Source organism: Saccoglossus kowalevskii, chromosome 3 (genome assembly GCF_978046115.1).
Source record: "Saccoglossus kowalevskii chromosome 3, keSacKowa6.1, whole genome shotgun sequence".
Lineage (NCBI taxonomy): Eukaryota > Metazoa > Hemichordata > Enteropneusta > Harrimaniidae > Saccoglossus > Saccoglossus kowalevskii.
This window is the reverse complement of record NC_140643.1, coordinates 1,751,319-1,769,232: the sequence shown is the minus strand read 5'-3', so window position 1 is coordinate 1,769,232 and position 17,914 is coordinate 1,751,319. Positions and strand designations below refer to the sequence as shown.

At 34.7% G+C, this 17,914-nt stretch overlaps 2 protein-coding genes across 7 annotated transcripts in view; one reads left to right on the top strand and one right to left on the bottom strand.

The window, feature by feature from the left end:
- LOC100372553 (nuclear transcription factor Y subunit beta-like) overlaps positions 1-2,814 on the top strand; it is an 82,091-nt gene extending 79,277 nt beyond the window's left edge. For all 5 annotated transcript variants that reach the window (XM_085496677.1, XM_085496678.1, XM_085496682.1 and 2 more), the window contains one exon: positions 2,600-2,814. In XM_085496677.1, coding sequence (XP_085352803.1) covers positions 2,600-2,626 — 27 coding nt within the window. In that variant the 3' untranslated portion in view covers positions 2,627-2,814. The remainder of the gene's footprint in view (positions 1-2,599) is intronic.
- An 11,479-nt stretch (positions 2,815-14,293) lies between these two features.
- The window catches only part of LOC100372702 (serine/threonine-protein kinase TBK1-like), a 104,252-nt gene continuing 100,631 nt past the window's right edge, over positions 14,294-17,914 (bottom strand). For both annotated transcript variants that reach the window (XM_085496675.1, XM_085496676.1), the window contains exon 16: positions 14,294-17,528. In XM_085496675.1, the coding sequence (XP_085352801.1) occupies positions 17,372-17,528 (157 nt within the window). In that variant the 3' untranslated portion in view covers positions 14,294-17,371. The remainder of the gene's footprint in view (positions 17,529-17,914) is intronic.

Below are 17,914 nucleotides of genomic sequence, written 5' to 3'. Positions count from 1 at the left end.
TATCCTTGTCTAGGTCACCAAATTATGTGGGGGATACAGTAATACGCTTCGGTTGAACTTGATGACAGAATAAACAGTCAAATGTGGATGCAAAAAACATGGTATGGTTTATTGCTGGATACACTGGCATAGAAACATGATAAGGAGCCCCGAAACTCCGAAACTAGCCCTTTATATAGGTGCGTATCGAACGTGAGAGAAAACACGTAAGCGGGAAATACAAAATGTAAGCACGCTGGAGAAAAAGATACAATACAGAGTAAAATGATTGGCTGAAATTAAATGATTCTAATTGGTCGAGAATTACTCAGAGGAATCTTTCATGCAAATGGTAAACGAATTAACTATAGCGAAATGACATGTAATAGCAATATAAAAACGAATACAAATATATATTATGAATCTCCAACAAAGCTTTGTTGTATTTATTTTTTACTCCATACCACCAGTGGCACTTATAGTCATGTTCTTGAGTTGGCAACTATAACTACTCATCAGAAAAACAAATGCAGGAAATGACAATGAGCATTGGAAGAAGAATTTAACTTGATGTTTGTGATAACTAATCACCAAATTAAGATAATTGTTATAATATAATAACCATATGCTATACATGATATCTATACATTAGGTATTCTAGGGAATAAAAACAAATGTATTTATGTACATGTCCTTTATCTTGCTCCACTCACACTGGCTAAACAGGTTCGCGCCGCGCCCAGGTTGGCTGGCTGGCCTGGTACTGCCACGCCCACTTTTACATTCTCAGACCAAGCTCCTTCCATCAATATTAGTTTGTGGAGAAACACTGCAGTCAAAACCTATACATTCATTGTACACGTACTTGAACACGCACAACAGAAACAGTATTTTTCTATTTTCTTATCTTATGCCACTGTCAAGCAAAGCTTACAGTATTGCTGACTGTCCGTTGCTATCAACTTCTGAATAAAATGATAAATGATATAGCTTTGAAACTTTCCAGAACATTCGATAGTTGAAGGATCTCAGGTGCTTCATTTCTTGACGATATCTTTATTTAGATATTTTTAGCAGCCCTCAAAGTTTGATTTTTTTTTCCTGTTGGCCATTGGCAGCCAAGTTTGATTTGTGGTGTCCAACTAGAAAATTTAGTAGCATAGCACAAAATTGTCATATTTGCTTATTTCATAAAGATACTTATATCAGTTTTTAGCTCCGCTGTCGACTTTGTCGAGCGGAGCTTATCATATGAGTGATTGTCCGTCGTCGTCGTCGTCCGTGTCAATGTTTTACTTTTTCGACTTCTTCTTGAAAACTACAAGCCTGAATGCTTTGATACTTGGTGTATATGTACCTTGGGTAGACCTCTCTTAGGTTTGTTCATTTCATCTTGATATCTTCAATTCTCTAATTTTGGTGAATATTTTTGTCATTTTTGGTAAAAAGTGATATTTTCGACTTCTTGTTAAAAACCGCAAGTGCAATTGCTTTGATATTATATATATAGGTACTACATGTGGACCTCTCTCAGATTTGTTCATTTTGTGATGATATCTTCAATTCTCTAATTTTGGTGAATATTTTTGTAATTTTTGGTAAAAAGTGATATTTTCGACTTCTTGTTAAAAACCAATAGTTCAATTGCTTTGATATTACATATATAGATACTACATGTAGACCTTTCTCAGATTTGTTCATTTTGTGATGACATCTTCAATTCTCTAATTTTGGTGAATATTTTTGTCATTTTTGGTAGAAAGTGATATTTTCGACTTCTTGTTAAAAACTATAAGTCTGATTGCTTTGATACTATACATATTGTTCAGTTTCTAATGATGTCTTCAGTTCTTTAATTGAAATGTGCATTGCTAACAGCGGAGCTATCTCAGCCGATAGGCTGCTTGTCTAAGAATATTTTAAATTTAACTTACAGACTGCTTATTTTAAGACTGGAAATAACACCATTAGCTGTTGAGCAACAGGCCATGGGCCTATTTTTCTAATAACTAGGGTAAAGGTGTGTGACCTGCCAAGTTTGAGTGAAATCGGCCAAGCCAAAAAAATCGCTGAAGAATTAATATGTGAAAACCCTGGAAATCACACACACAAAAGTGAATTTTAAGGGCAATCCTGGCGGAGCGGATCGCCAACAAAAACCTATGAATGGGGGAAAAACATGTGAAAACCTGTACTAAAGGGAGGATGTCGTCCATATAAAATAAGCAGGACTAAATACCTACTTTATACTTACATACCTGGTTACTTAGTTAGTAACCAATCAGAGCTCAGTGAAGGACCCCACTTGTCATTTATATATACCGGTATATATATGAATAGATATAGCAATTGTCTGCTATTCTACAAAACACAGATAATTTATCGTTGTATGGGCCGATTCCAACCGTATTCATTTCATTTGCATTGCTATGTGAACATATAGGGATTAATTCAGCAGTGCAAAAAACTTATTACTGAAAAAAAAAATATAATCTGAATCTTGACACTAATACTGATATCCAGAAACATAATTCATGGCATTTTCAACATAGGAACTTGTTCAGTTTTAGTGTTATTTCTCATTATTTTTTATGAAATGAATTTTTTTTTTTATTCACAGATTGGACAGCAAATACACTATGGTTGAAAGACTAGAGACAAGTCCAAAATAGTTTTCTCGAGAGATTTAAAGTTTCTGAAATGTGAAGAAAATCTGATTTACTTGTACATTTTAGAAGCATAATTTTTACTCTTTCTGTATAGTCTGTTCAAAATGTGCAGTTTCTAGATTTTTAAAACAGGGAAACACATGCAAATAAAATGTTTTTAGTTTTATGTTGGTGGCTGTCAATGTTAATCTATTTTGGTTGACATAAATAATTGTTGTATTCTTTTCTTACACTGTTTGATTATCACATGAATATACGTTTAACAGCTTCCTGTCCTATTTAAAACTTAATTACCGATACTACCAGGGGGGGATTGGCACGAGAGGGCGCCATCCGATCTGAATGGAACGTTTCGACGTCAGTCGTCCGTAGCCCATCGTCAAAGCAACAACGTCCCGTTTACAAACAGATCAAATAATTTCAGCAATTTCTTTACAGAATAATCCTCAACAAAACTTAGAAACATTTCATAGACAAATACAGGCTCCAAAATTATGTCTATTGCAAAACAATTCAACCGACAACCAGTTTGACACCACAATTTCTTGCTGGAGCCCGAGTTCTACGCGTGATTTTATTGCGTTCAAAAGTGTTCCATTTCAAACTGCGCATGCACACACATTGTGGTTTCTCGAAATGCATACTAATTAGGTAACTTGTCACTGATAAAAGTCACTGAAAACATTTTGAGCAATAGTACTAAAGTGAAATTTAAACGTGCCTCTGCATTATCCATGAATATCGCAACTTGCTATGATCATGGTAAAGAGAAAACCTGTGCTTACTTTCAACAGTTAGCTGGAGTCCGATCGAAAACGTGTCTCAAAAAATACTTTTACATCATTTTTCCGATCATTTTTTCAGCTCGTAACGATAGAATCAGTCAATTTAGAACTAACATGTATGCTATCGGAAAACATTTTGGCACAATTTTACTGAAAAGACGAGTTTTTCATTGCTCATGAATATTAATTTATGCAAATGAGACAATTATTTCAACCAATCGTGTCATGCAACTCCCCCCCTGGATACTACAATATGCATATATTACATATGCACATTATTCAAGTGAAGAAGCAGATAGTTGAAAACAACCCTTGTTTTGCTGTTCTATGTTATTGTGTGTAACTTCACATTCAAACCTGTATAAACATGATCTACTATTCAACTTACATGCTGTATAGTTCAGTTGAGCAGTCATTGGTTTGTGAACATGAAAGACACCCTATTTGACAATTTTTTTCACAGTATTTCATACTTTTATTATCATTGAAGTCGTTCTAGCCAAAGTGTTTTGTGGATTCAGAAATATTGCACACAATAATTTGTTGTAACAGGCATTATAGCATGGTTACACATCCTTGAAGGTCGTGTATGAGACACTATTCATTTCCCAACCTCATTACATATGGAGAAAAGAAAGGAGAAAAGTTATGCATTTTTTTTTTTTATTTATTTAGTTGTCCTTTGACAGACTTTTGGCTATTTTTGTTCCAAAAATCATTTTAACATGTCATAAACTGTTTCTTATGCATGCCTTTACTTTTAATTCAAATTTGGTATTGACATCACTCATGCTGGGTTACTCATGCATTTGTTTCATACTTGGATTCAAAATGGCCTTTTTCTTTTTTGCCTCTTTATCATATTTTTTAACAGATTTGGCTTAAATTTGGTAAAAAAAATGACAACATTTTAACATGTGATCAACTCTTTTTCAGCCATGGCTGTGCTGATTTCATTCAAACTTAGTATGAACATGGCTCATGATGGGTTACTGATGCACATCATTTTGTTTTGTGATTTGATTCAAAATGGCTGACCAGTGCCAGTTATTAGCTCCGCTGTCATGAAGATGACAAAGCAGAGCTGTTCCTATAAGTAATTGTCTTCTGTCATTTTGGACTAAAAACATTTCATGGCGAGTTACTGACAAATGTTTGTTAGTTCTGTGATTGGATACAAAATGGCTGACCGGTGACCATCTTTCTAGAAATTAGACCAATTGGCCTTTTGCTCAATGGTTTTCGCATGCAAACTTTACATTGTTACTACTAAGGGTTAAACAAATGTAATTGATCACTGGAACATTTGGATTGATTTTATGATTAGCATGGTCATAAATTTGAATATAGGAGAATGCTGGTCACCTTTGTAAGGCCGCTTCAGCCTCTGAATTGATAATTTCCTATTTAACGCTGGAGTGTTTTGTTATGCCAGAAACTCTGAATCTCTGGTTTCATGAGGAAGGCGCGACATTGCACTTTTTAACGTTATCCGATAATATCGTCTAATAATGTCTAAAAAAAGTCTTAAAATGTCCAAGTTAGGCAGGTCTGTCTGGGCAACTATTGCGACAGTTCGTTTTTCTTCGATAATATCGTCTAACAATGTCTAAAAAATTGTTTATAGTGGCATAAACTACTAAAAAAGGTAATTTACCCGGACAGCGATTTGTCGAGAAATAAATGTTTCATTATAATCATCCAGGATTTTTTGTAGTCTGAGAATTATATTCCCCGTATTAGTACAGAAGATTTAACTAAAAGCCGAAACGCTCGTTCAATGCGTCCAAGCATTACGTTGAATGTTGAAAACATTCGAAGGGAATGACTAAATTTTACTTTTCCCACGTTCAGTTAATTTGAATATAAATTACAGAATTAATTAATTATAAACCTCAACAAATACTTTATCTTTCTAGGTATAAAAAATAATCCTTGACAACTGACAGCGTAACGAAATATATTTATTCAAGAACGATCGGATTGCACTAGTGGCGGACTTTACAGAAGTACATAACATTGCCACATATAGTATAAACTAAATGTTTATTAGCCATATATACATATAGTATAAACTAAATGTTTATTAGCCCCCGCCGGATCTGCGACCCGGGTATTAAAGGGGCACTGCTCAATCCCATGGATTGCACCAAAGAATCATGGGACACTTGTTTATGTTGTTTACAATGTTAATCTATCTTTTGTTATCCATTGTTATTTTAATCCAGAAAGTAAATTTGTTGTGAGATTAGGCTTAACTGGAAGGTGCCCCTTTAATTTGGGTTGTGTCTGTGCAAATGTGTGTGCACATTTTCATGTTACCAGCTTTTTCTCACACATGTGTGATCCAATTCAGTTCAGAGTTGGTACAGAGACAGAAATTGATGGTGCTATTGTGCACATAAAGTTATTTTTTCGATTCTTCAAAGTTTCACTGTGTTGTTCCTTGATTTTAACATTTTTCCTTCAAAATCCGACTTGAATATCCGAGTTTTGATGACGCTTACGCAGTTCTCGTCTCTGTGGAAATCAGTCATTTTTGTGAGGATATTGTATCCTGGAATTGTATCTTTATTTACGCAACGCTTATATGGACAAAATTGTGTCTCGTCAATTTCAAAGGTAAGAAACTGTGCTTGTTATGGTATTTATACACTTTGTATTATCGTTTGTGTCTCGGGTTTGGTGATCGTGAGAAACTATTACTAACCTGGCGAGAGTTTCGCCAGAAAAATTGCCTTTTTATTATGGTTGTAGGAACTGATTATGTATTGTGTAAATTGAAAGTTTACCTCGTGATTTAAGAGGTTTGCAGTGCTCTCACTGGGATTCAAACGTCGTGGTGGTGTCGGCGCAATGCTGCTCTGAGACGCTTGCCAGACTCTGCCTCGCTCAAAATCATTATCGCCATGCTTGATTTCCGCAACATTTACATTTGTTTATGATTTCCACAGCTATTGTTCTATGAGATGCGCCCTCGCTGTTCATAGACAGCCATAAACAAGTTTAGTTGGGTCGACATGTACTCATTGAAAGTGTTCTGAAACTGATCACGCAATAGGCGAAGTTAAAAATATGTCGCTACTCAGGAGAGCTTGCCCACAACGCTAAATGTCCCAATATACAGCCAAAACAAAGTCAGCTTGGACATTCAGTTGTGAGACATGACAAAATAAACGGTGCCAGCGATATATTTCACGAATGAAAGAACAAAATAAACGCAATCAAAGGCGCCGACCACGCGCGTTGCGACGAGAAATCTGGCCTGCATCTTCAAGTTTCACTCACGCAAACGCACACGCATGCTATTTCCGTATATTGAATACGTTGGCAACGGAAGGACAAGTTTAAATCATCTTTGTATTAACACAACTTTAAAGCAACAGTCTCACACTGAATATATGTTTATCAATTATTAAACTAAACATTCAATCACGGTTACTAACCGTATGCTCGTCTACTACACGCCCGAGAACTACACATTCAAGTATCCAACTTCCAGATACAAAACATGATTAGTATCAGCAATAATTTCTAGTATTACATATGTACTGCAGTTTATTTTGATTCGTCCCTGAAATCAAAATCGGTATTTCTACACCTCATATGCAAATGAGGTCTGAGGGTAAACAAAGTAGTCCCTTCAGGAGTACCGTTTTTAAAAACATAGCAGAAATAAACAATATCAAAAAGTAGGATATTTTTCACTTGGGGTACATATGAATATACTTGCCGAGTAAAATGAAATTTGAACAACAGTAATGGTACCTTTAGCCAGTTACTTATTTTGACAAAAACTAATTTGCATATCACCCATGCAATAATGTTTTTGGTATTTTCACGGTAGATATGCAAATGAACATGGTATTTCCATCGGCTACCGAACTATTTTTGTTTTGTAAATACATTTTCGTCTGCTATTTTTGTCCGGTTCAAATCGTCAGGCAACATTTTTGGCGTGTTAGGTGTACATCACATGGAATACTACGATTGGGAGAACTTAATGTATGTTGACCACCTGGAAATTGAGTTTTATAATCTTTGAAGGGCTCTCGGAAGATCCACCAGCAGTGAAATCAGCGATCTATGCAGCCGCAACCATCAACATCGAGATACCAAGTTTCTGCTGGCGACGTTGCGGCGTTACTCAGTTCCAAATAAAAATTACCAGGGCCTAAAGAGCAATATTTTAACGGGTAACCAAGACTCAGTCAATCCACGACCAGCAAGCAACATCACACACGAAGTTGTAGTGTGCAGCTCAGCGACGACCGCTGTCGACGAAAGTCATCCCGTCAGTGAAGTACCGCAGTTGCACGGCATGTTTGCCAATGCACAATTCTGTGGCGGAACTTTTAACTTCAACATAAACTGTGTATCATAGTCGTCCAGTTCAAGTTCTGGTTCTGTCGTGGTCCCAACTAAACGTCAACGAGTTATTTATTCGGACAGTGACTCAGATTAGACGTCTGATTATTTTAATTTCAAACAAACAGTGACACTCGTTCTCCGGGCGCGTTTTACACTTACACGCGCTGCTAGGGCGTAACACTAATTAATTAATGGGCAATGGGGTTCCCCGACCTAAATTCCATCCCGGTTTGTTGCACGTTCTTTCTTTAATATGAAATAATCAAATATGGAACATGTGTAATAATAACAGAACCCCACACCCTGCCCGTGGCTTTCGTTGCGTATGGAAGTTATTTTCACTCGAGATGAAAGTACGGCCGCAGGATACACCATCACTCGTGAAAATAACTTCCATACGCAACGAAAGCCACGGGCAGCACGGGCGCGACAGGGTCTTTTTTTCTATTAGTGTATAACCCTACCCAACCCTACCCTTAACCATAAATCCTGTTGCAAGCGCCCGTGACGGGCAGGGTGTGGGGTTCTGTCATAGTATTGCCTGGATAATTGCGTATTATTAGTTGACATCAGACATATCCCTGTACAGGATTTTTTTTAACAATGTCTCAAATTTCAGAAAGAATATTCAAATAAGTTGGGATGAATATGAATTGAATATCCGAGTCCATCTTTTGAAAAATCAGCGAAACAGTTTACCACCACGAATCAACGTTCGAATTTATCCACTTTTACAGTGATGAATATTGCGTTCGAGATGAGTTACTAGTAATTACAAGCCTGATTTACATTTTTCTTGTGGTAAGACTGTGTCACAACGCGTTCTATTTATTTCCAACGCGCGTGGTTGGCGCCTGTGATTGCATTTATTTTGTATTTTTATTTTCGAAATGTATCACTGCCTGCGTTTTTTGTTATGTCTCGCAACTGAACGTCCAGGCTGACAATGTTTTGGCTGTAAACGTTTATTTTTTCCACAGACAAATTTATTTTTCTAAATCATGCCTTTTTCCCCATGAGAAACGAAGCCAACAGATCGCACTAATTAGCGACTTGACCTATCTGGCGGATATCGTCTTGCATCGAGCGTTAACATGTAACCGAAAACATTTGCTTACGATAAAACTAAGTTGAATTTTACTTGCATTTCATAACAATTCAACAAATTTATTTTTTGTACGTTAATATAATCACTACTGAGTACTAATCAACAATTACAACACTTCGAAAACAAGTAAGCTACCGTACCGTTATCATTTGCTACCAACAAAAAAATAATGCATAATAAATATAGTGAATATTTTTTGTTGTCATGTGAACAGTTTTTTTGATTGACTGTAATTTTCCAACATTTCATGACGCCTATTGTAGAACCACTGGCAAATTATGGCCTTTCACTCCTCCTTGATGCCTATTTAAACGATTATACGGCATATTGTCGCCAGCCACGAATGTCACACTAGACTAACTTGATCGATACTGCCGACCATTCCATGCATTTTTAATCGACGCACGACGACACGCAAATCGAGAAAAGTATTGTCCTTGCAACAATTTCGCGCAATACGTCACCACTATATAGTGACTGATTTAATTTTTATTCAACATTAAAACAAACTACAGTGAGTTGTTCTATGGTCGTATAAAAATAAAATAAACTACATTAAGATACAGTAAAGTTAACCAACTAAACAGAATGCTAAATAAAGCTAAATAATATTACAAACACATATAGAATCACAATAAACTTGTACGATACAATACAATACAATACTCTAACTACTATTGCTAAGGAGTGGAAAATCACATTCACATTAGAGTCATAACTATGGAAAGAATATTTTTATATTTGGTGGAGCTGCTCATATATCATCTGCATACATTGTGTATGTATTGTGCAGTTTCCCAGCCAGTCCGACTCGAGTAGTGATTGGTTTGCTACTTCATTACATCTTGCAGCCTTTCAAACAGTATATTGCTAGACATGCATCAATTGTTGTCCATGTATATTCCTAATTGCTCAGTGTAAACTGCAATTTCTTTCTGGCTGGTATAAATATATTAAGTAATATGTTTTCGTACTGAAAAGACGATGCACAAATATCTTTTTTAATTAAATTTAACAGCTAATGGGAGCATATATGCTACAACCTCTGCTTACTTTTGAGGAAATGTTTTTTTGTTTTTTTCAGGTGCAGAGCCAGAATTTTTTTCTCTGAAAGCAAAGCATACTATTCGCTGCATGTCTGACAATTGTATAAAGTTTCGCAGGTCCTCTTTTTTTACTTTGAGAAGTGATGTCAACCAAAGCATAAATATGTGTTTCTCTGTACATAAAAGTTCAATTTCACACGATTTGTTAATATTAATGCATGGTAATAAAAACTTGATAATATTTTTTTGGATTCTTGCACATTATTTGTATCATTGTCATATGAGAAGTACTCTTATCCTTATTTAGGGCCACAAACTACATGTAGATCTGTACAATGAAGTACATGGGAAGTAAAGTTGTTGACACAGGTAATGTACACCAAGGATCATTGCAGTTTCTCAGTTCCTCATCTGGTGCTAGTACTTGTATGACAAACGGTATCTTTGCCCTGTTACTGTTTGAAATAGAAGTTTTTCGCTGGAACAGTTCTGTTATTGACAGTGTTCTTGTATTAGGAATACAGTTGTACAAGGAAGTTTATTCAAACAGACACAACACTGACTCTTCAACATATTTGCAGATCTGATTTGCATACTTGCATGTCATTTTACCTCTTGTACTTGTTTGTTGCTGTCTGGTGTTCTTGCTGAGACCAGGATGGAGAGTGCTATAAACTTGAAAATGCTATAGAATCAATGTTTGCCAATTTACATCCATGCCAAAAACTGGACAAATTATATGTTGCAACTTTCAGTGTCATTCATGCCCTGTTTGATTGGATAAAGTTTTACGACTTGGAGGCCATTTTTTCCCTCAAAAATAAAAAAAAAATAAAGCTTTTTCTAGCTGTTAACAGCTTTTTCTTAGATATGTGTCATCCAGTTTTGTTCAAAGTTGGTACAGGGACAGGTAATAATTGTTTACAAGTGCACATCGCATTATATGTTTAACAAGTTATAAATTGTCTCAGAAAAGCCAAATGAATAAATTTTTACCCCACCCCCTAAAATTGTAACACATCAATTCTGAACATTTAATAACAGAATTTTAATACAGCTCATAATGAATTAATTCACTCTGACACAAACTAAGTTCAATATAAGTTTTTAAATTTTTTTCTGAGCGGGGGCTATGACATGACATGTCATGTCTTGTTTACGTACTTTAATAGATATGTAATAGATAGATAAAATGTAAAATGTGTTAATCTTACTATTGTCTCCATGAACATAGAAAAATTTTTCCATGGCTATTTATTCGTAATGTGGAATGAAGTATAGTTAATTCTTACACGAGTATGTTGGGTTTTTACGTAACGGCCGTAGAGTTGTCTTCCTTCCTTTCGGCTTTAAAGCATTTCCCACCAAAACACCGAAACGCTGGAAACAAGTTAGCAAATACGTCTCGCATGTCACATTACTGATATGACAAGGTTCCCGATGGGCATGGGTGTCTAACTTAGGCATTCTTAGACGATAATTTCGATAATATCGGATGAAAACTATCTTACCCAATAGTTGCCCGCACATGGTTGTCTAACTTAGACTTTATTAGCCGATAATATCGGAGAAAAAGTTAGACAGGTCTGTCCTAACAATGTCTAAAAATGTCTAAGTTGGACAGGTCTGTCTGGGCAACTATTGGGACAGCTCGTTTTTCTCCAATATTATCGATAATATCGTCTAAAAATGTCTAAGTTAGACATCTCTGCCAGAATTTCATTAGACGATAATTATCCGATAATGATTTATATGACATTGTCGCGCCTTCATGGGTTTTATAGAGACCCTGTGTCTGTGTACATCGTATACCAATTATGCTATGTAAACAAAGAATTAAGTCTTATCTCCAATGCGTTCATACGGTCGGGAGCCGAAGAGCCGAGATCTGCCAAACGGAACAGTGCACCAAATAATTAGTATGAAAAAAACTGGACTGAAAACGATTTTGGTCTTGTGCTTGTGCTATTTTTTTACATGACACGATGCTGTTGAGATAGGAGAAAAAAAAACAGTTGCGAGTCTGAGCATGGAGGTAGAAAAGACAATACACTGGTGTTATGATTTAGGTACGAGCATGGAGGTACAAGTTTCTCGAATCCATGCTAGAATAAACAGGAAACACTGCAGCTAAAATGTGTTACAGCCTATTATTCGCCTAAGTTATTGTCGTGCAAAATTACCATTTTGTAATTATTCAACTGTAGTGATACATGTATCTAAACTACTGGGAAGAATCACAGGCCCTCTATCCTCTCTATCTAAATAGACGGACTCTGGAAAAATCTAAACCTACGAGGAACACGTCACTGTACTGTAATCGATTCTACGATTTTTATCTTTGGTGTCTTTAAAAAGTTTACGTTCAGTCGTTCTTTCAAGTTTTTGTCGCATAATTTCGTACTTCTTTTTTCTGTTTCCCGTTGAGCTATCAATCTATCGCAGTAATTCATTACTCTGCCAAATATATATTAGAATGCGTACCTCTTCGTCAAGCCGGAAATTGCATGAAATTACGAAAGATGTTGTCTCCTCCATAAATGAAATGAGAGGTTACTTGAAGAAGACTATTGAAGGCGTGATTTGGGCTCTGATAATAGGCCCCTGATGCGTATACATGGTCGGGCCATGTTGGGGCTCAACCCTGTATCAGAGTTCAACCCTGAGGGTTATTGGAGCCAAACTTGGCTCGAGCCGTAGGCTCCGATAAAATGCTGTCCTGTGAACATAGCAATAGTCAGAATGCAAAGTTCTATGTTTGAGTAAAAAAGAAAACTTGCATCAGTCTTAGCAAGTGTGAACTGTTGGACCACATTGTTGTAGGACTTGAGCACACATCCAATTAGCATTGTTCACTGTGCTACTTGAGTTAACAAGCTGAACAATTTTCTTGGACTAATAACAAAGCTGGTCAATCCTTTCCCAGCAATGATGACATATTTTGTTCATGTGTATGACCGTTATTCACTACAGCAGTGCTTAATCACAATTTTGCTTTCATGCAGCATATTACAAGTAGTGTTTCTAAATTAATTATATGGTCAGTCAGGTTTCGCAGCTTTGCCAAATACTTTATTTGATGATAATCTAACTACTACTGTCACTATCAATACACTGGTCATTCTGATTCGACCTAGAATCCTAAACAGGCAGATTAGGTTTTAACTGGCCCAACTATTTCAGAATGATTATCAAGTGTTGTGCCTCACTTAGAAAAGCACGATCTCTGGTGGAAGTTGTCAGACATTGAAAATGGTGTATATACCAAATGAGAAAGCCTAATTGTACTGTAAGTTTTTAAGTCAGCAATAGACCCTTACCATCACAAAGGTGTGTTGTGGGACAGAATATATATATAGATAGGTTTCCAGTAGCAATTCAAAATACATGTCAAACCAACGAGTGTTGCAGGATACATAGCTTCATACACTACACTGATATCTGAAGAACCACTCATTGGATTTCAATGAAACTTGGTACATGGATGCTCTGGACTAATTTGCAGATTTTACCAGTTTTTGGGTAAAATCTATTAATATTACCTGCTTCCACTGATATTTCAAGTGCCAATCATTACTTTTTAAGGAAACTTGATATGTAGATGCTGTAGGAGCATGCACAGATCTGATTAGGTTGGGGTAAAAATGATTACTGGTTGTCATTTTTTGGCTTTTCACTGGTGTTAAACATTTCAATGAAACTATGTACATGGAGGTAATAGGACAATGCCCAGATCTGACTTAGTTTTGATTTAAATGTGCATATTAATCACATAATTTGCTTGGCTTTATTAACACTGATCTCAAATATATTATTTCAATGATTCTTGGTACATAAAAACTCTAAAACAATCCAATTAGTTTTAGGTTTACATGTATATACATTCATAATAATTTACTTTCTAGCTTTTCACTGATTTAAAAAAAAAATTAATCACATAATGAAACTTGGTAGATACATGTATGTGCACTGGAACAAAATGCAGACCTAATTAGTTTTATGTTAAAATATATTGTATGGGCACGTCAGTTGTATATTTTGTCAAATGCCGTTATTATGTTAACCAACCACTAATCAGGTCTGAGCATTATTCCAGAGCATCTACGTACTAACTTTCATTGAAATCTTAAAATGGAGATATCAGTGAACACACAGACAAGATAAAAATAGTTTTAAAACCATTTCACACATCACAGAACAGGTAAGACTTGTTCTACATTTCAGCACATACAGACTACAGCATGGTGCTGTGACACTAATCTGAGGGAGAAAATATGATTCTGTCCCGTGTAATTAACCCATAGGGGATATTGTCGTCAATAATGAATTCAGCTGTATTACTAGGAATGTTTATTGGAACCACATTCAACTTATTCCCTGTGTTTTTTACCTAATGCAAGTATACATGTTCTATTTAATGATGCAAACCTATACATTAAAAGCAATTGCTTGAAACGTTTAGCTATTCTCAATAATTATCTACTACATATTTATTGGTCCAAGCACTATTTAATTACTATTTCTCAATATACATGTATTAGGATAATATGTCAAAGATATCACATTTTCAACAAAATCGTCTAAAATCACAAAATATATTGACAGACATAATATCCATTCACTAATTGAAAACATTACACATGTGACAATGATATGCGTACTGTCACGCAATAAACTCTGTTATTAAGCAAAGGAAATTGAAATAAAATACATGATGTAATTGAAAATTTTGACTGCTATCAGTCATGGCTGGTGAACAGCATTTCCAATTAGCCATTTTGAATCCTATCCTGTTGGCAGTCAGCCATCTTTGAATGGATGACAAGGTATGAAATGAATTGCTCAATGAATATATGTCTGAAAAAATAAAATGGCTACCAGTCAGCCATTTTGAGTCAAATTTATAAATCATGACCTGCATTAACTGCTCACTAAGTTTGAAGTAACTCGATAAACATGTGCCCAAGATCTGGTTTCGGACATGTTAAAATACTTTATTTTAGTGTGTTTTTTTACGACAAAAATGGCTAATCTTTTTTTATCCAATCTGGAAATCTTCACATATGTATTCACACTAGGTGTTAAGAGAACTGGTCAAGCGATGTCTGACACAGGAAGCACACACTCCACAGATACAACTGAAAATTTAGTGTTTGCTGAAAACTTAAAAATTTGTTGCAAAGTTTGGGATACTGCCAACAGACTGCAAACAAAATTATACTTGAATTTTAACATTTATAAAGAACTACTATTCACATACAAAGATTGTCTTTTTCTGATCAGTTTTCTAATTTGTAGTATACAATAAAACAGTAACTATTACAACCTTGCCCATAAATAATTGATTAAATCCAAGATGGCTACAAACTGTATTATGTTTCAGACTGGTTATTATCATACTGGGGTATGTAGTAATATTTTTATAAAAATATGATATACAATCTCGGGGTTTTGTATAGTTGAATATAACATGAATTGGATAGAAGTAGCCAAAAAGTACAGTAATATTATCTAAGAAAATTTTGTGATGTACATGTAGTTTGTTACCATTAGAAAAACACTCAAAAATCCACAACATAGTTGAACTCTGGTGACCTTGCCTTTTGTTATATAATATTATTCCCTTTATCATAGTTTGTTTTAATATAAAAATGCATTGTCATAATTAATTTTGAATACAAACAAGTTTTGGGGTTGAACCAACAGTGGGGAATCAATCTACCGAATGTCTTTGATAGATGTAAATATCTTACAAAAACATTGGTGCCTAAATTGTTTAAATTATTTACAGGGACATAATTTCCAGCTTTATTCAAAGTAATTCAGATATTTTTGTATAAAAACAAATGCTTCATTGCAGAAAAAAAGTGCTGCATTTAGACATGAATACATTCATAAAACATGCAAGATAACAGAAAATCTTAGCTGACTTTTGTCCGAGTATTTTGTACAAGTGTCTGTCAAAAATTAGTGATTCACTGAGACAAATATAAACTGCCTCATTGTGTGACTACTGTATTATATGAAAAGTAAAAAAAAACACCCTCTATGAATAGCTATCATGTTGCAAGCTCTGCTTTGTATGCAAATCAACTTAAATAGTTAGTTGGTGTCCAGTGGAGAGAGAATTCAACAGTACTGTTGCCTCCTGAGAATCTACATCTTCAAACACTGCAATCTTTGAAGTGTGTTTTTAAACCAGTATTATAAAAACTCTATCATTCTGTTCTAATAGCTGAAACATATTCCTGTGAGTTTTCATTTGTCAAATGAACTGTTTGTCGAGAATACATATATTTTAGTACAATTTTCTTTTCAAAATGTGGATACGTTTTGCTTTTTATGTATTTTTTTATGTATTGTTTTTGATTTGATAACTTTGAACTAAACTGATTTTCTATTAGCTTCAGATCTTGATCAAAGTTTGACACCCAGTTCATAAGAGTGCTTATATTGATATCTGACATCTTGTTTTCTGTAAAGATTTTATTGGTAGGTTTGCAAATGTGTATCAGACTGTGCAAAAAATCTCTCCATGAGTTGTTTTTGAAACCCAGTATAGTATTCCTATGTGATTTGGGAGATACATTACCAAGGATATTATTACAAGATAAATGATTTGCTTCATTGAACACATACAACAATGCATATTTCCAAGTCAAGTAAAAACAGTCAAAATATTTTATCAGATTTTCTCAATTTTTGCATGATATTTTCATACAGGACATCTGTTGTTCAAATTCGGGGAAGACTTTATACTGATGAATAAGGTGACCAAGTTTGATGAAGTTTGGAATAGAATTAGTAAAGTTATTGTGCACACAATAACAACTATTAACGACAACAATGCGGGACAGAAATTGTTCCCTTAATATACCTTTCCCTTCCATCTTTGATGGTACGGGCAAGGTAAAAAGGAGTTTGGTTACTGTAATGTTCATAATTCTGAAAAAACAAATTTTCACGAATGACCTTGTTTTGATTAGTTTACAATTGTTTCCTATTGCATAAACATTCCATCATAACTCATAATAATTTTGTGTTCAGTGGCCTATGCCAAAAAAAAAAAAAAAAATGATATGTAGTATTTCGAATGTTAGTATAAACTATCATTGGATAATGCTCCAAAAGGACTGCTTTTTGGATTATTTTGCATGTTTTTTTGAATGATTTACTGTGATAAATTTCAATGGTAACTATCTAAATACCACATAATGAAAACATCATATTCAATTACTTCACTATCGTTAAACAAACTAAAAAATATTGTGCATGGATTTGAAATAAATTACAATTTTAAAAAATATTTCATCAAACCCTGACAAAAGGTTCGTCCAATAAATTGGTAATTATAATTATTATATTATGATAACATGAAATGCTCTTTTCAACGCAAGTAAAAAAAATAAACCTTTATTCCAATTTCTCTAAATCTCCATTTTCAAAGTTAAAATCCTTGTCATCACCCTTCTGTAACTCATCTACGGAATTCTTATAGGCATGCATGACAGTGTTGTTTTCCTTCAGTTTGTCATTCATACTCTTCATTTCTTTTTTGAAGATTTTGATCCTAACAAGAGAATAGAGATTTTCATATCATCACAAATGCATCGTAATTGTTGTATCAAGCAGTAGCAGTGACATTATTTTTCCTTATTACATCCTCTGAGCAGCAAATCTAATTGGTGCTTGCATGCAATTTAAAATTGTGACATCACCAACTATTCACTAAAATAACGGTCGTGTAAAGACTAGACATATTATTTTATGTGAAAAATGTTTAAAATATAATCAATCTGAATATACTTGCTTTATAACAACAGTATCATTTAACTAACAAGCCAATATTTCATTTTAAATAAGGATAGAGATATTTAAAATATTGCTCACTTTACAGTGGCAATTGCAATGGCATATTTTGCAATGAACTGTTGATACTGCTTGTCGAATAACAGA